This window comes from Ochotona curzoniae, unplaced genomic scaffold (genome assembly GCF_017591425.1).
Source record: "Ochotona curzoniae isolate NIBS_2020 unplaced genomic scaffold, NIBS_Ocur_1.0 patch359, whole genome shotgun sequence".
NCBI lineage: Eukaryota > Metazoa > Chordata > Mammalia > Lagomorpha > Ochotonidae > Ochotona > Ochotona curzoniae.
Genome location: NW_024466927.1, coordinates 538,570 through 558,765, shown reverse-complemented (window position 1 = coordinate 558,765; position 20,196 = coordinate 538,570). Strand labels below are relative to the sequence as shown.

At 38.2% G+C, this 20,196-nt stretch overlaps 1 protein-coding gene across 4 annotated transcripts in view; it reads left to right on the top strand.

The window, feature by feature from the left end:
- Window positions 1-20,196, top strand: part of LOC121167276 (lipoma-preferred partner) — a 688,035-nt gene that overhangs the window by 328,275 nt on the left and 339,564 nt on the right. For 3 of the 4 annotated variants that reach the window (XM_040996717.1, XM_040996718.1, XM_040996715.1), the window contains one exon: window positions 16,569-16,694. In XM_040996717.1, the coding sequence (XP_040852651.1) occupies window positions 16,569-16,694 (126 nt within the window). The remainder of the gene's footprint in view (window positions 1-16,568; window positions 16,695-20,196) is intronic. The other variant, XM_040996716.1, reaches the window with a different exon arrangement.

Sequence of the window (20,196 nt, the reverse complement as noted above, 5' to 3'; positions counted from 1 at the left end):
GCTATAATTAATGGTAATTTATGTATAATGCTGTATTGTTCTTTCTTATTTAATTGAATATGTGTTAAGCTCCAACAGGGTGCTATGAGTAATGCCAACTTACAGTTGATTTATCAGAACACCTAGAGGATTTTCTAAACACCAATAAGTGGAAACTCATAGCACCTGTTCAAGGGTGGTAAACATCTTTGCCATTTCCACAAATAAGGAAAAGTGAAGTAGATTGTGTTTGTTCTGTTGCCCCTGCAGGGAGAATTCAGAAGCGCCAAATAAGAGAAAAGCATTTTTCCTGTTCCCAGGAATTGGGTTAAAGCACATTAGCAAAGAGTGCTCAGCAAGTGTATTCAGAATTGTGGGATTTTAATTAAATTGTTCCAGTTATTGTTAGCACTTGGATTAGCAACAGACAACCAATGTGCAGGCCAGCAGATTCAAATGTAATGTACAATTGGAGGGGGATGGTGCAGAGCACTTTGTAGATGCAGATTACTGGGCCCTACTCTCAAATGGTAAAGTTGTTCAGTCTGAGAGAGGACAGAGTATTCCCCTTAAATTAGCACTGAGATGTATCTGCTCACAGAGTGTTCAAATTCCCTGCAAGACTCCACCTGAATCAACCCTCACCCTAACAGGGAGACTTATTATTTAATGGCTACAGTATAGCTAACACTCGTCTTGTAGAAACCTGTAACTGTTTCTTTCATAGACTGTACATCCAGCTAATGTTTGTAGAATACTAAGTGCTTACCATTTTAATTGCATGGGATTCTTCATATATATATATATAAAATCAGGTAAATATATATATATATATATATATTTTAACCTGATATTCAAAATGTCCCTGTGGGGTTTGTGAAGCTGTAACCAGGAATATCTGACTCCGTGGAAGGTCATCATGCTGATATAAGTCTGTCTAATGTGAATCTAGTAAGACTGGCAGTTCACTTGAAGTTTGAGCCACAGCTTCGAGGCTGCACGGCATTGGACAAATTAAAAAGAAGAAAAAAGAAAATGAAGAGATAAGGAAATTGACAGCAGAAAGCAGACAGATGATTGTTTTCTTAGACCTGAACCTATGAGGGCCCGGTGCAGTAGCCTAGCAGCTAACGTCCTGGCTTTGAACTTGCCGGGATCCTTGGGATCTTGCACCAATGTGGGAGACCTGGAAGAGGCTCTATGCTCCTGGCTTTGGATTGACTCAGCTCGGGTCATTGAGGGCACTTGGGGAGTGAATCATCAGACGGAACATCTTCCTCTCTGTCTTTCCTCCTCTCTGTATATCTCACTTTGCAATAAAAATAAATTTTTAATTTTTAAAAATTAAAATAAATAAAAAGAACTGAACTTATGAAATCTGTGAAGCTTGTTGTCTTTATATTAATAATATTTTTAACAGTTGGTAACAGAGACCTTGGTGCAATGGCTCAATGATCTAATCTTCTTCCTGCAAGAACAGGCTTCCTCTATAGGCACTGGTTCCTGTCCTGGCCGCTTGACTTCCCATCCAATTCCCTGCTTGTGGCTCTGGAAAGTAGTAAAGGACGTCCCAAAACCTTGGGACCCTGTGCTACCATTGGAAACCCAAAAGGGTCTCCTGGCTTCAGAGCAAATCAACTCAGTGATGGTAGTCCTCTGGGGAGTGAATCAGCAGATGGAAGATCTTTGTCTCTGTCTCTTCTTCTCTCTGTGAATCTACCATTCCAATACAAAATAGATCTTAAAAACAAAAAAGTTGGTGATAAAGCCCACAATCCTGGCTTTTCCTCGAAATGTAGCATCAAGAGTTTATTGTGGGAAGGAAAGGAGAAGGAACAGTTAAGCTTTCTTTTGCCCTTTGTCATTTGCCGTGTTCCTTTGCTGTAGACTGGGTTCTGAGCTATTGCTACACACCTACAAGACATTTCATTAGCCCTGAACTCTAAATATTGTATGAAGCATCCTGAGTGAAGCCTGAACTGATACCTGGACGAATCTGAAGGAGAGAAAGGGCTTTCAAGCTGAAATCAGAGTCATGCAGTTGCAGATGATACCAACCCTCACCTCTTATTCACCCTCTGAACTGTACCAGCTAAAGTAGCAGTCATGGCTTAGTAATCTGTTCAATTGTATCCCTGAAGGCTAAGGCAGGAAGGCTGATATGGCCTGATCACATTGGCCGTGTGCTGTTTCCTGAACTGAGAGATCAGTAGTTATCTGCCAGGGTTCCATACTCATTTTTTTTTTTTTTATCAATGGCGACCATTTTCACAAAAATAGGAATTCCTGCTGGGAGTGTTGTTAATGTAAATTGTCTGTGCACTGCCTAAAATATGTGTGATTCATACCATGTGTTTGTTCCCACATCAATGCTAAGTCCCAAGATACAATTATCCCTGCCCACTCACTCCTTCATCATGAGGACTGTGTTTATCGTTTAGATGCCTGTACCTTGGATACAGGCCAAACTTCCTATGTGACTAGGTTTTGCACACCTGCGTGATCTGGCCACAGTTGACTCTGTGAGTCTAATCTTACTCTGTTTATACCTAAAAGAACACTAGTGTCTGCCAAGGCTTTTGCATATTACAGAGTTCCTCCTATATCTTTATGCTCATGTGGTAAATATCTGAAGCACTTTTTTCTCCACCTAAGGTCATTTCAGTTCTCGCTGTTCATGCAGCTTTCACTGATTTATCTTATCTGTTGCCTTCTCTTTTTTCTTTCAAGTTCTTTGTCATTTTCCCTCTAATTTCTTGAAATAGAAGATACTGTCTTCATAGATTCTACACTCTAATATGGTTATTTGTACCTAGTCTCTTCAATGTAATCGTATGCATTTTGTGAGGGGCAGAAGACCGCTTACATTACTCTCTTTGTCCTTTCTGTTTCTCCTGTCCTCTTCCCTTCCGTGTCTCCTTGCTTATTCTTCCCTACCTTCTTCCACCCTCTCACTTCCTTTCTTCTGTGCTCCCTGCTTTCCCATATCCCATCTTCCCATCCTTCTCTCCTTCCTTCTTTGTCCCCTCCTTGTCTTCTCTCTCTCCTTCTGTTCTTTCATCTTAGTATGTATTGAATATTTGACAAATGTTTCTTGAAAAGTGAATGACGATTACCTTAAACGGAGGGAGTAAGTAACAAAAGCATACCAGAGCTGTTTCTTAGCTATTGTTAGTTATGACCTAATTCTTGATAAACTAATATTTTTGTATCACCCATTTCATGTCCGAAGGCAAGATCTTTCTCTGTTGAATATTTAATGATTAATTAACTAAATAATTAATTAATTTTATGTTGTAGTTCCAAAGGCTCTGGGATTTTCTCAATGAAACTATTAAATATATCCAGGATGCTGGACTCTGCCATTCTCTACACCTACAATATCAGAATACACTTAAATATTAGAATGATGGGCTTTGGACTGTTTCTGAAGGACTATATATTTGTGATAAGACAGGGCAAATCAGTGGCAGGGAGGGGATATGTGCAGGGCAGAGAAGAAATCCCTGTTGTGTTTTGAGCCCAGTATCATACCAGTGCAAGAGTTTGGAGACTAAATATTTGAGTCCCAAATTAAATTTTATGTATTTACTACCAAAGAGACTTAGAATGATTGCTCACTTTTCTCTTTGATGCTTGACATCTTCTTTTGTTAAGCAACAATCCACTAATTTCTAGCATTGGTTGGAGAACCCAAAGAGAGTATTTTGTGAAACTTACAAGCATAGTCACTTCTTCATTGATAATGGCAGAGAAAACTGTGACTTTTTCATCCCAGGTTCTCTATGCAAGTTCTGTTCCTTGCTGCATGCAGTGAACAGTGGCTGTCTGGTAGTGTTGACAGCTTTTAGGCCATTTCCTCAACTAGATCGGAACAAGAAGAACCAGCAAGAGAAAATGATGGTGATATTTCAGATGCTTATTAGGGAGTTGATGCATCTTTTATTGCTACAAAATAGGATTCAGGCAATTTTCGATAATCTCCCCATTTCTTTTCCACTGTTAGCTTTTGTGGTAAGACATCATGTGTATTTTGCCTTTTCCTGTCTTGCATGCCTTTTTGGATGCTATCACTCTTGCCTCATTTTTTGTAGTTCCATTACTCAGTGAGTGGTTCTCAAAGTAGTATAAAGCTGTGTTCTCTCCATAAAGTTGTCAGTGACCTTATTTTTGAATAGGGTTTTTTCCAGCTTGTACCTTGTTGTTATCTACTCTATAGCTTCTGTATTCAACAATCACAATAATAGTTACATTAAATAAGAATAATGATTTTGTTTCAACAAGTGACTGTAAGTGGGAATACACACAACAACAAATCGAGGAAAAAAAAAAAACACTGAAGATCCTAATGGCAGATGTATTGCAGGTAGGCGAGTGTGTTGGAATACAAGCATTTTAAAACAGAGAGAGCGTGCACATTGAAACCCCTCATTTTTATGCTGAGAAACAAAAGACCTGGAAAGGAAGAATGAGTTCCTCAGTGTCGCCTTATTGCATTATGCTGGAACGTGGAGAAAGTGCCTAGATTAATGCTCCCCTTTCCCCCACATACTAGGTTCATGATGGAGAATTCAGCAATAGCTAATATAATTAGTTCTCCATGACACCATTTCTAAATGTTTGGCTATGTTAAAATAAAGTTTACTAGGAGGAAAACTGAATCATGGCGCAATTAATAATCTAAAGCGACATATACCAAGGTCTGAGGTTGAATCAGTGATTAATCCCTCCCAACCAATAAAGTCCTTGAACAGATGGCTTCACTGCAGAGTTTTACTGAATGTTTCAAGAAGAATGTATTCTAATTCTCCACAGATTATCCCAAACAATGGAAAGGAAGGCAATCCTTCCAAATTCTATAGAGCCAGTATCACCTTAAGTCCAAAACCAGAAAAACAGACCTATAAGCCAATATTCCTGATGAATTTAGACAGAAATATCCCCACCAAAATACTAAGCAGTAGGATCCAACAGTACATCATGCATATTATTCACCTGGACTAGGTGGGATCTATGGCAGGCATGCATGGATGGTTTAACATTCGCCTATCAGTCAATGTGATTCACCACATCAACAAATTGAACAATAAAAACCATATGATCATCTCAATAGATGCAGAGAAGGCATTTGACAAAATCCAACACTACTTCATGCTAAAAACCTTAAGCAAGATAGGCATAGAAAAAACATTCTATAACACAATGAAAGCAATATGCAAAAAACCTAATGCTAGCATCATACTAAATTGGGAGAGACTGGAAACTTTGCCATTAATATCTGGAGCTAGACAATGATGTCCATTTTCACCACTGCTATTCATTATGACATGATTCTCTTCATACGAAAGCCAAAATTTTGAATCAAAAGACTATTAGAGCTCACAGGAAAATTTATCATGGTGGCAGGATACAAAATTAATGGACACAAATTGATGACACTAGTCTGCACAAATAACTTGATGGCTGAGAAAGAAATTGTAAGTACAGTCCCCTTTAAAATAGCAGAGTAGAATCTCAAATCCCTTGGAATTAACCTAACCAAATATATGGAAGACCTCTATAATGAAAATTGCAAAACATTAAAAAAAAAAAGAAGACACTAAAACATGGACAAACCTCCCATGTTCCTGTATTGCCAGGATCAACATAATCAAAATATTCCTGGTACCAAAAGTGATATAGAGTTTCAGTGTGATGCCAATAAAACCCCAACAACATTCTTCTCAAAAATAGAAAGGGGATACAAAAGTTCATCTGGGAACGCAAGAGACCAATTACAGCCAATTAATCTTTGACAAGAGAACTGAAAATTATCCATGGGAAAACTCTGGTATCTTCAACAATTGCTGTTGGAATAATTCAAGAGCAGCCTGCAAAAAATAGGAAGCAAGACTCCCACATCTCCCTTATAGAAAAATCAGCTCTAAATGGATCAAGAACCTAAATCTATACCCAGAAAATCATCGAACTATTGGAGAAAAACATAGGAAGCACTCTCCAGGATACAGGCATTTTTAAAGGCTTCCTAGAGAAGTTATCAACAACACAGGCAGTCAAAGCCAAAATAAACAATGTGACTATATCAAGCTGAGAAGTTTCTGTACAGCAAAGGAAACAGTCAACAAAGTGAAGAAGCAATAGTGGAATGGGAGAAAATGTTTGCACACTGCACAACTGATAGGGGACTAATATCCAGAATTTACAAAGAGCTTCAGAAACTTAGCAACAGCAAAGCAAACAATCCTGTGAAGAAATTGGTGAAGGAAATTGACATTTTTCAGAGAAAAAAATTCAAATGACTAATAGGCCTGAAAAAATGCTCAGGCTCTCTAGCTGTCAGGGAAATACAAATGAAAACATCATTGAGGTTCCACCTAATTCCAGTGAGATAGTTTCACTTTAAGAACTCTGCTAACAACACCTGCTGGCATGGATGTGTGGAGAAAATGCATTCCTTCACTGTTGTAGTGTGAGTTAGCACAGCCATTGTGGAAGTCAATATGGAGAGTGTTAAGAGAACTGAAAATTGACCTGCCATATGACCCAGCTATTCCACTTCTGGGAATATATCCAAAGGAAGTGAAATCTGCATATGAGAAAAGGATCTATAATCCTATATTTATAGCAGTACAATCTATAAGAGCAAAGACAAAGAAACAATCCAGATGACCATTGAAAGAAGAGTGGATGCAAAACCGGTACATCTACTCCAAGGAACACTTCTCCAGCAGTTAACAAAAAGTGAAGGTCTACCTTTTGCAACTAAATGTTCTCAACTAGGAACTATTATTGTTGTTAAACAAATGAAGCCCCAAAGAACAATGTTCTATCTGATAATAATGCAACATTCATGCAAAATACAAGATCAGTAGCTTTTCAGTACTCTTTTTGCTACATCTCATTGGGGTTGAGATTTTTGTTTTTATGATTTTCATTCATTCAAAACAAAAGTTGGTTTTTCTTACCAATTCCATCACTGACTCCCAGGTTATACAACAGAAGTGTTTGTTTCGAGAAGGTCTTTTAATTTTCTTTTTCATTTGTTCAGCAACATGTTGGTCATTCAGTAGTGTATTTAAATTCATGTTGCTGTATTCTATTTTTCTTTTTGATTTTGTTCTATGTCTTTTCATTTAATGAGATGTATAGTAATTGTGTAATAAAGAGTATTACATACAGTTGTGAAGATACAATACAGTGTGCATTTCTACTTCCAAATCAGAGATGGACTCCCATTGAGACTTTGGAATGTATTTTGACAATAGGATGTTGGACTCTGCCATTGTCCAAACCTACAATGTTAAGATTATACTTAAAGAGCAGAGTGATGGACTTTTGAGTGATTGTGAAGTATTATACTGTTGTAATGACAGGGGAAATCATTGGGGTGGGGTATGGATTTGTGGGGGGAATGGTAGGGAAATCCTGCAGCCTATGGAACTCTGTCATGGAATAATAAAATCAGTAAATAAATTTAAACAAAGTTTACTAGGAGGAAGTTTTGGTAGTATTGATTTTTATTTGACAATACGTTCTGAAGGAAATGTCTGGGACAAGGCAGAAGCATGTTGATCACTTAAGCTTTCTGGTCATTTATTCTGCGTGTGCGTGTGTGTGTGCGTGCGCGCGTGTGTGTACATAATCATGTGATCTTCAGAAATACTAGCAGTCATTCTTGTTTGCAGTGCCTGTGAATCCGCACTTCCCATTCATCCTGTTATCCCTCCTTCCTTGACTGAAGTTAGTGCGTGTTTGCACCTTTACCAACATTGTGTTCTGACCTGACTTGTGAGTGGACTCTTGCTGAAGTTTGTTGAACCTGTCCTATCAGGCAGAGTGGATGACCTTGAATAGTGTTTGTTTCTTCTAGAGCTTGCTCATCTGGAAGAGAGAGAGATACGGCTCTAGTGCAATCTGTTTCACAATGTAAGGTGTTATGGTTTTAGCCGTATGTCAACCTTTTCAACTCAAACCAGATGGATCTACTTTTTGCAGAGAGGTTCATATCTTTAAAGAAAATCTTGAAATGGATCCTTCCAGTACTACTATTTCATGAGCCTAATGTAACTATGTTTTCTAAAAGCCCTTTCTGTCCATATATCCTGATGAATGATGCTTAGTACAAAGAGCCACAACTGTCTATGTGGGATTTCTCATCTGTCCATTTTTGAAAACATACACCCTTTGCTTTGAGGCTCTGAATACATGATGTGGGAAATCTGGCAAGGAACTAGGTACATTGTCCTATTTTCTAATTTTGCCAACCTCTTAAGGTTTTATGAAAAGTCTCAAAGAAAAATATTTCCAAACAGTGAATCAATATGTAAACTTAAGACCAAATTTCCCAGAACTCAAACAACAGAATATGTGAAAAAGTAGCTTTTTAGTTTATCATACCACAACTCATTGCCCTATGTAATTATAAAATATGCAGCCTGTTTTCCATGAGGTTCCCAACATGCCTAATGGCACAATCTCCTGGCATTTGATATTTTCTTCTGTATGTGGCTGTAGGGACCAAATATTTTATGATGTTATTCATTGATTTAAATATACTTCTTCCCCTCCCATCCATCCACCACTTCCTCCATCCCAAATGTTCTTCTTAATGGAAAAATCAAAGGTTTTTTTTCTTTCCTTTGAAAATTCTTCCCTTCCCCTTGTTTTGAAATCCCAATACAATGAAAACAAATGCATACAAATATTCAAAATCACATTTCTAAAAAAAATAATGCATTGCTCACTAAGGACATTTCAACAATTTGCTGCCAAATAGCCCGACTCAGCTAAGCATTTTCCTAAAGGATCATCACCCTCATTTTATGGAGACAAAAGGTAAAGTCTGGAAAAGCATCATGACTGCTTGTTGGTATTACTGGTAGATCTGGATATAGGCTGTCTGCTTTCTAAATGGATGGGCCTTGTTCCAGCTGCTTGAGTAAAATGTATTGGATTAGCGTCCCTCTTGTAGGGCCACTCAATATGCTATGCCAAGGATCTGTGTGGAAGAGATCAGGTTCTAACTGGCTCGGGGTTGGGGGCAGATCATTGGCTGAATGTGTGACAACTTTATTTTCTGATCATCCCATTTTTCCTGCCTCTTTCTTGTCTTCACTCTATTCCACAGCTTCTCTTCTCTGTATGTCTATTGCTCTTTCTCTGCAATAATAGACTCCCCTCTACATATGCATCAACTTCTTTGTTGACCAGCACCTCAATTCATCTTGTGGGAATGTTTTCACGTGTTTGTGAGTTTTAGTTTAGGAAAGGAGAAGGAGGATTACTTTGTCATTTGGTACATAAGTTTAGATTCACCAGCATGTTTGTGGCTCTTTAGTGAGTGTGTGGTCCCAGATTTGTGGGCCTCTGTATTTTGAAATGGAGATATGGACACGGATTGTTGAATTTGCCTTTTGGCAGAAAGAATAGGACACAGAACCATTTCCTTCAAAAAAAATATTTGTTTTCTTCTATTTGGAAGGCAAAGAGCATGAGTTTGGGGCAGGGATTTAGGAAGCTAGGGAGAGACAGATAGAAGAGAGAAAACATCTGTTCATTTATTCACTCTTCAGTGCGTGACCATCCAGAACTGTGCCAGGTTAAAGCCAGTAGCCCAGACCTCAGTTCTAGTCTCTCACATGGTTGATAGGAATCAAGTATCTGAACCATCATCTGCTGCCTCCTCTACTAATAGGAAGCTGCTTTGGAGATACAGTTGAGATGAGGACTGGCAATCTAATATGGGGTTGGGGTGTACCAAGTAGCAGCTTAACCTAATTACCATCATGTGTATACTCCCTGACCATTTCATACAGAACATATGAAGGCTGATCAAGCATTATGAACTTTGGGAGATAGTATAAGGATTAAGAAGAAAGAGATGTTAAGGAAAAACAATATGACATCTCTTTGTTCATGTTTTATTATGATCTCTTAATTAAGATATGTTAGGACTGTGAACAACTGTCTTAAGTTGTATATTTCCTTGTTATTCAATGCTATTTCCCAGTCAAGATATGCTTCTACTCTGAATTATGAAATTTTTTAAAATTATCAATCCTGCAGTGGTTGCTTCATATATGTGTCATTTAATGCAACCATTTCTCATTTTCTTTCACCTAGAGAGTGGATGTTTTTCTTATATAAAGTTAAGAATTTAAATCTAAGCCTGTTTTTACATATTATAGAGGTTGACTTATTTTTCAGCTAGCTATTACGTAACATTTTCTCCTTATGAACAGAATTTTTTGTTTTGTCTATTCAATGTTGTTTTTACAGAGTTTTAAAGCATACAGTTTGTTTGATATCACTAAGCAAAGGTTCACATAATATTACCCAGTCAACTGCAAACTGCTTGCGGCTGTGAATCATAGGGGTTTTACACTGCCTTCTACTTAGCATTGACAAAAAGCTTCATGGCAGAATGACGGTGGACACATTTTCAGTTACCTTGGATACCAAGGAGAATTAAGCGAAGTGAGTTCCATATGAGCTCAGCAGCTTTATAAGCATGTCCTCATGGGAAGGATACCTTTGATGAAATCCATCGTTAGGTTTTTGAGAACAGACTACTTCACCTGAGTGAGTGGGCATTTCACTGTGTGAGTTAACACTGTTTTGTTTTCTCTCACTTCTAACATTTTTGGTTCAATAAGATGCCATTTTTGTCAGCTACAGATGCATTTTTGTCATGTTTGCTGTTCTTTTATTATACAATGAGTCCTAGCTCAATTCAGTATTACCAGTAACAGTGTGAAGAGCCTGTTCATATTATTATAAAGCATGGTGTTTGAATGTATGAGGTGGTTCTATTAAGTAGCATTGTGACTGGCTCCATTTTAACTTTTATCCAAATCTGTTTTACTCATTAAGTGGAATGTTGGTATTTTCATTACCTCATTAATTATATGACACATCATAGATTATCTTTAATATAAAAATTATAGACTGTCTGTGTAAACATATACACACCCATATGCATAACTTTTCAATGTTCATCATGCTAGAAATACGCTTTAAACCACATTCTTGATGTAAGGACCTCAGACTGATACCATCAGTTCTGCCTGATTATCTGCAGATCTGAGGTCTGGAGCCTCCTGTCCAACAAAAGATGATCAGAAACTTGGTCAAGTAGAACCTGATAATCTGTGTTGTAACAAGTTGCTCCAGGGGGATGTCTGAGAATGGCTGATCTAGGATTGTGTACTTATGTAATACCTGGCGCTATTATACATTAGACAAATGGGGTTCCCTGTCTACTGAGCCCCTCCCCTGCTTCAGTAGTTGAGTTTTACTCTTGATCAACATCTTTTTATAAGCCACATGCTCAATTCACTGTCAACAAAACATTTATTTTGGGATTATGGTCAAAATAATCACCATGTAAGTAGCATTTATTGGCTACTTATTATCTAAATAACACAAAGCATGTAGGAACGCATTCTCAGATACTGCATGAGGAACACAGAGAACTTAGGCATATTACTTAAGATCATAAAGGCAGCAAGTGGCATATTTAGTAGCAAATTTTGCTACACTCTGACTCCAAAATATTTAAAGTTATTATTTCTAGGTTAGATATGTTGGGTTAGGTAACTAGTAAAGATGATCATAATGTACTAAAAAATGATTATGTCCTTAGCTGCATCATAGATGATAGAAAAATGATTATCATTAGATTAGAGACACACACATTGTTTTGCCATCTATAAAGAATATACCTTTCTTATTCCTTTTGTTAGCACACTGGTATTTTCCTACCATTAATATAAAAAATACTAATCAACTGTACTGACCATAATTGGAAAAATACTACATTTAAATTCATGTTGGGTTCAAAAGCTTTATGTTAAAACAGTGTACTGCATTGTATTTGTAACCTCTTCAGGTGCTGCCAGCATAATATTTTCTCTTTCTAATGAATCCGAAGCAGCTCAAGCTTCTATAAGACCTATGAGCCCTTTCGTATTCTATATGAGGTCAGTTCTAAGCTGCTTCTCAAACTTTGTAAAGCATCGCAGATTTGTATTTTTAACCTAATCTTGGTTCCGTTCTCAAGTCTGTTATTAACCAGTGACACACCATGCCTGGTTTCTAGAATCTCCTTCTTGTGATATGTCACTCTGAGTTTGCCATCTCAAGGATTCTGGATGGGACTTAAAGACTAGGTCAGGGTCCATGCATGTTTTTAGTATAATGTGGATACTGGTTCTAGTTCTAGACATAAGCTACAGAAGGCAGGTTAGGTTCTTAATTAAGTAGACCATTCCTGTTGGCAATTTGTTTCCCTTCCTAGTTTGAAGAAGAGCTCTGTTTTCAGCCATGTGGATTTGATTAGTAACCTCCTATTGTTTGTTCATTAGAAAGAACTTTTCAGTTAATTCTACTTTGTTTCCTCAACACTGAGATGAGTACCTAATAAGTAAATTGTTGGTATGCTATGCAAGACCCATTAATTCCTATTTACTAATAATGAGTGTTCTTATCATTTTGCCTCAATAAAGCCATAATAAGTTTAGGCATGAACCATTTTTAGGTGTGAAAACACTGAGTGAAAATTTTTGCTGTGCAAAGTATTAGCAGAATCAATGTATCACCTCATAAGTGATTTATTAATGTAGAGAGGAAGGCAGGTGCTTTTAGAATGATGAAGTCTGGTAGACACCGTGAAGCTTGTTCAAATCATCAACCTTGGCATCACCAAATAGGCCAAGCTAACATCATGAGTTTCCTGATGTGTTCGGCATGTTGTGCTCCTGCCAAATCTATATGATGTGAATCTAATCATTAAACAAACAAAAAAAAAATGCATTGTTTAACTTTCTTATGACCCTGGTACTTATTCCTTCAAAAGTCCTCTTCGTGACCTACAAAAGTTGGCTTAGAGTCTGATCTAAATCAAAGAAGACTAATAAAAGACACAGCGCTTCAGTGAATGATCTTTGATTGGATTTTGGATGGGGATTAGCGACAATAGATGAAAACACATCACAGGGGCTGCTGGTGAAATGTGTGTTTATGTGCATATTATACTGTACTCACATGAAAATTCCTGTCATAATAACTCAATAATAAAACTTTTAAAATATTAAGAGTTCTTAAAAGGAACAAGCTGAGAGGTCCTAGGTAAAATGATTTAATTACACAGCAGGTAAAATTGAGTTTGGAGAAAGCAGTTGTGGCAAAATACTTGACAATGGCAAATCTTGGTTAAAAAATAACCTGGGCTGGAGTTAATCATACTGCTGCTTCAATTTTGCATTTTACTTATTTTTAGTAAAATGGCTGACTATAAAGCTCAAACAAATACAAATGAATGCTGTTGCATAGCTTACTATTGATATTACTTATCGGTCACCTATGGCTGATGAGTTAATAATAGAGGAGCTAAGATGATGATGTATCTTGGGGCTGGGGCAATAGCTCAGTAAACTAATTCTCCTTTTCCAAGTGGGTGCCAAGTTATGTCCTGGCTGTGCCATTTACCATTCTTCTCCATGCTTATGGCCTGGGAGGGCAACCAAGGATGGTTCAGTGCTGGAGGACCCTGTCGCCAAATGAGAGACCTGAAAGAGGCTTCTAGCTTTTGCCTTCAGTTTGACTCAGTTCCAGATAGTGTAGCCATTTGGGGAATGAACCAGCAGATGGAAGAGCTTTCTGTCTGTTGTTTTCTCTCTGGAATGTGTCATATAAAAAAATAATGTGTATCTAAAGTCAGACTCTTGGTCATGACCTGCCTTTGCATTTATGTATTTCTATTCTGGGATTTTCTTTTCATGTTTCTTCCTTTGCACTTACACTGCCTGGTGGTGGTGGTGGTGGTGGCAGTCACCTTGTAATTCTACTGGTGTCAGAGAATTTATGTTCTCAAAACCATAATAAGCCCCAGCTCTTGTTTATCGAGCATTAATTTCATATATATATATGTGTGTATGTATAAAGACTACAATGGTGCATTTCATAAGAAACTGAATGTATGAATTATTTAGTTGCAGAATTTTGTAGTTGTTAATGTATGGATGCAATTTATGCACACGTTTTAGGCTCATCCCCCTCCACCCATCCTCTTTACATGTGCCAGCCACTGTTGAAGTGACAGGATCTGAATACAGGAATGACCTGGTAGCACCTGGGCTCAACTGAATTACCTTTACTTACTTTTTGTCCTGGGAATTCTTTGCTGCCAATATATGTCTTAGGACCCTCATAAAGGAGTTGAAAGCCCTGCAGACAAGCCTAAAGCAAGGGAGAATTAGAGCCTAAAAATAAATTTCTACTTTTACATTCCTCAAGTGTGATTTCCAAGGCGCATTTTGCAGGATTCCTCAGGGCTGCCTTGAAGATGCAGTACTGGATGCCCTATTCCTGATCTGCTCAACATAATACCTTTGAGTTGGCTTCTCTGCTTAACTGTTTTCTACTCACTCTGTATCCCTTCTTTGGATTGATTCCTAAAATAAATGGCCCAAATGCAAACACATTAACATTTTATTTCTTGTTTGAACCCAGGCTAAGACATTGATTCTTTCTGGTTAGGTTTGAAGAATATAAATAGTGTTTGCTGACAATCAATTTTGTAGACATTCCTGAGATGTTTATATAATATGTTAGACCTAGAACCAGGAATCATCCTTGTTTGGCCTTGGATGGTCATTTAATGTTCAAGTTACTGGTAAACTGCAGTGATAGTTAACACAAAAGCATGTTGGTTAATCTGTAGGTTTCTGGTAGCTGGCAGTAAGACTGTGGTTTCTACTATCATATTGATAGCTCCTGCATGTGAAGATCTTAAAGAGAACAGCAAGAGAAACATTCATGGTGCTTCTTAGACATGCTGTCAGTTATATGAGACATACAATAGAGGCTGAGGAGTAGAAAGGTGACTTGCATAGATTGGAATGTAAGAGCCAAGGTCATTTAGGGCACCATCACCATGCCAGACTCTTTTTTTTTGTCAGAATCCATAGCATTTATGATTGAACTTATTAATATGTGACATCAACATCCTTTGGAGGACAAGAACGGACGAGCAATCCATATTTAGAGGAAAATGAAAATAAGGAGGTTAGAAACCAATCTGAATCTTACAAGCACAGGCCAGTTGCATCCCCTAATTACCTGTTTCATTGTGCATGGTTCAGGGTAATTCTGTGACTCTTGCCTGTCTGTGGTCAGGTGTTACAGTGACAGTTGATGAACTTTCTGCTATGCTGCAATGTAAATGTTGAAGACTAGATGCAATCCTCTTTACTAATACCCCAAGGGAACACTTAATGAATGATGATTTTTTTTTACAGAGAAGAATAATTAACAATAGCTATATTATCCATATTAATTTATAGTTACTGGTTGCTATAATTAAGGCTATTTATGAAATCATCCTAATTACAGCACTTTACAATTTACAAAGTATTTTCCCACCCATTTTCTTCTCTGGGTTTTGTCATAGTCCTCTGTTTAAGGTAGCACAGGTCTTTGATTCTTCATGTTGTAGATAAAGACACGTGTTCCTGAGAAGAATTTAGCCAGAGTGTAGTATGTCACCCTTGTAGATAGGTTGTGCTCTCTCTGAATCTATGAACGCATATTTAGCACATTTTGCTTATCATAGTATATTCTGTCTGTACACAAGGGAATCAAGTTCACTTCCATAGCAATAGTGCCCTAACTTTCCTGTTGTACAAACTCATTAGAGTGTTCACATGTATTGTAGTCATTGTTTCTTAGGAATATCAACATACTCGATAGTTATTAATGATTTAGGATAGAGACCTCATCTGAAAGCAGAATTAGCTCTCTGTAAACATCTCTTCCAAGGATGAGGATCCAGTGGAAATTGAGCCTCTTAGAAAACGCAGCTAATCTGTCACCACTATACCACTCCCCACCCCATGGCAAGAGATCTAAGAGAAGATTCAATGTGACAAGGCCATAATACTGGATCACATAACTACACACAGACACAAACGCGCGCACACACACACACACACACTCACACTCACTCACTAACTCACTCAGCCTTGCTGCTTCTTACTGTGCCTTTAGCTGCTTTCACTTAAAAGGTTTTGATTTTCAAATAGTCACTGGCAGGACCTATGCTACAGTCTCTCATTAACCATTTGTTTATGTACTTAAGAATACTTACTGTCTACTTACTTGGGTCAGTTCTTCAGCATGATTCCAAAAACCAAGAAGAAGCAAAACCAAATACTTCCATGCATTATCACATTGTGATACCAGAAAGACTGAAAATAATAAAGACACAGGAAAATTTGTTAGACATTGTGAGTGGGTGCTATTAGCACAGTAATTAAGGCAGGGTGAAACCATTGAATGTACAGGGGTCCTCCACAGCTGGTGCTGCTGAAAGTGCCTCATTTGAGACATGGGCTTCTTGCTCCTGGCTTCCTGATCATGATAGGAGAGTGCTTCTGAGCAAGTGCATGACATGAAGAAAATCAGTCTGTCAGGAACAGTGATTCTACCCCAGCCCAGCTCACAGTGCCCTCACATTTGGACAAAGGCAACTTACCACTTGATATTGCTGTTCTTTGAAACTTTCTGCTAATATGATGTATTGCTTCTAGCAGGGAAATCCTGGAGGCAAGACCCTGGAAGAGAGGCGCTCCAGCCTGGATGCTGAGATTGACTCCTTGACCAGTATCTTGGCTGATCTTGAATCCAGCTCTCCGTACAAGCCACGGCCACCACAGGTTAGTGCTGCCCTCCAATGTCACTCCCTCTGGCCAGCCACCAACACTTTAATCTTTTCTGGAAGAGCAAACTTACTACCACTCTATCACTTAATATGATAGTTTTTTGTTAACTTTATCAGATTTAATGGAGTACATTTCTTATTCAGTATCAGCTTGTGTTAACAGAAATTTCTTAAATCAATTTTATTGCTACATCTGACAAAATGTGGGGAAAAAAGCAAATCTCTTCTTACTTCAGTTCCTTGATCAGTTTTTGGCTGTGTCTGTCAGAGTGTTTTGTGACGTTACAGTCTTCCAGAATATGACTGAACATGGCTTTATATAGATGACTTTCATGAGGCTTTATGTTGTTTGTAAAGAAACTCTTTTTGGGGCTAGCATACGGTCTCAATTGGCTAATCCTCTGCTTGCAAGCACCAGCATCTCATATGAGCATTGGTTTGGGCCCCGGCTACTTCCTTGCCAGCTCCCTGTTTATGGCCTGCAAAAGCAGTGGAGGGTGGTCCAAAGTCTTGGGATCCTACACCTATGTGGGAGACTTGGAAGAAGCTCCTGGCTCCTGGCTTCAGATCAGCTCAGTTCCAGCTATTGTGGCCATTTATGCAGTAAATTTGTAGATGAAAGGTCTTTCTCTTCTCTGTAAATCTGCCTTTCAATAAAAATCAATTTATAATAAATAAAATTCCCTTGGATGTACCTTGAGTTGATTTTTGTTTCTGATATTGATATAAGTAATTCTGCATGGGATGTGTTCAAGCGTATTTTCTTTGGCTATTTCATTCCTTATGTCTCTGAAGAGTTGGATTCCTGTGTTGAAAAGTAGGAGCACGTTTCTTTCCTTCCTTTCCAAGTGCCGTGATTAGCTCATCCTGGCATAGGCAGTTGTAAAATATTGGTTTTTCCTTAAACTCACCAGAGTTAAGTGATAGCAATTATTCTATATTTTATAAAGGCAAATGCTATTTTGTTATCAATTTTTCATTCCATTTCCTGCTTATTTTGGAGCTTGGCTATTTTCCAACAACTGGTTCATCGTCTACATCACAGAAGCTGAAGTTCAGTGTAGAGATGATTCCTGTGTTTCTGAAGTCTTGCATGGGTCATGGCCAATCTCTTTGAGGATTTGTAAGGCCTCACAAGGCAGCCTTCTGACTTTAGGTACAAATGTCACTGTTAGCTAGTGCTGTTACTATGGTGGTTGATGATTCTGTAGAAGCTGCTTGAGCCATATATTCATCACGGAATCCCAATTGACTTCTTGGTGGGCAGCTCCTAGAACAACATTTGTTCATTTCCAGCTTAAAGTATGATTCTGCTTCTCCGTTAATGTCAATTCTGTACTCAACTGTACATAAGGCTGCACATTCCCATTACCTTTACAGGATGCAATGACATCGTTACCCCTTTCAGATCAGCAGGAGAAATACATTAGAACACTGTTTAAAACATCTCTGCTCTTGGTCCCAGCAATGCTATCAGCTGCACGGTGGGCATATACTAAACATTGGGCATTTTGGGTAACTGAAAAGAACAGGAAATAGAGGGAGGGGAAACATAGGATTCCTATAATAGGTAAATTAAATTGTGACTGATGTTATAGAAGCACAGGTGCAAAAGGGAATATGATTGAATTTGAATAAATGTGTCAGAAGGCTTATGGATTCAGCTGAATTAATGGCTGTGGTTGTATTTTTGAGGTGAGAGATTAAGCTTGAATAATGGTAATGTTAAAGTCTGACTGTGGAGAAGCCATTGGCAGATTTTAGGATGCTTATTTTTCACCTTAGTATAAGGCTAACACAATCTTCTAATCCCTGGTCATTCCCCAAATGTCCATAACCGTTAGGGCAAAAGCCAAGAGCGTGTAACCTGGGTCTCCCACTGAATCATAAGGGCCTGAGCACTGAGGCCGTCATCTGCTCCCTCCCAAGATGCATTATGACGAAGCTGAACCAGAAATGGAGGACCTGGGCTTGAACCAGCACTCGGCACATGGGATGTGGAAGTCCAAGTGAGGAGTTAAAACTGAGGCACTTCAGTGACAGCCTCACCCATGAGAACTTGATGTGCGCTGCAGTTTGGATAGATTTTTAACTAACTTCCTGTAGGCTAGTCCAAATACCAGATTATGACTTTTAGCCTGTGTTTTCTGGTAACGGGGATCCCTTCTAAGTCTAAAAAGACACAAAGGAGATAAGGCAACTCTGACAAAGCACAGGGACTGATACAGGTCAGAAAAGATGGTCAGCAAGGTTCTTTCACTATTGCTGACCACTGACTCAGGCCCCACAATGTCCCATTGTGCACAAGCTGGCTTCTCAGGAGTGCCAGCCCACTGTTTTTGCTACTGAACTCAGCCATTTCAAGGCCAACTATTTCTCTGAAGGCTGATTCCTTGTTTTCACCATTTTTTTTCCTGTTATACAGAATTTCTGTTTCTTTTTTCTCTTCTAAGTTCAAATAACCTAACATATATTGAGGGGGTTACTTATTGCGATTTTCTTAAAATAGCTGTGTTCTTCACAGCTATGTCCACATAGTGCCTTCCATAAAACCTAGCATATAAATGGGTTTATTTAACAACTACATTTGTGTGTGAACAATCTTTCCTTGCATATAGGCACATAATTACTGGAGAAGCACTTTCACATATTCTCTCACTTGAGTGAATAATAGATATTTCAACACTCAGATATAGGTGGTGTGCCTAATGATGGTTCCCATGTATGGAGACCAAGTCATAGCTGAGAAGTGCGAGTCTTAACCAGCTGACTCCTGCGTGAGCACAGGGAGGCCCTGAATGCAGCCTTGGGCTTTCAATTGTTGCAACAAAGTGAGGTTGTCACATTTTTCCTTCTTAAAGTGTGTTTTTTTTAACTGTTTATAATATTAAATGAGTCATTTCAGTAAAAGTATCCATGAACATGATTTTCCCACTGAAGTAAAACATTCAGAAGGTTTAAAAGTGAATAATGAAGACACTTACATAGAATAAGTTCATAATTAGGGTAAGACTAGTGGCTACGTGCCTAATTCCATTCATATTGAAGGGTGAACCTTTCTGTATTTTAAATGTTTTTATTTTAGGAAAGCAAGAGTTAACTGGGAGATACAGCTCCTGCTTCTGAATTATCTTGACTTTGGTGGAACTGAATTGGATGTGTTAGTATTTATTGGCTATCATAGTTATATGCTGTGAGAACAATAATGACATTCTTAAAATTTTAAGATAAGTGCCAGGAGAAGATGATGCCTGCCATAGATTATGTTCTGTTGTGATTAGAACATTTTTTTTTTTTTGGAAATGTTCTAGAAGTGTAGAGTGTTAATACCTAACTTAGATGTTTCCATTTTTGATCCAAGCCAAATTTCAAAACTTGTTGGGTCACTTCACTACTTAAAGTAAGCTAGTGTGTCTGTGATTTCTCATTAGTTAAGCATGTGTTGCATGATTTCACTAATTCACCTCTGAATCACCTTTGAAAGACCACATTGACTC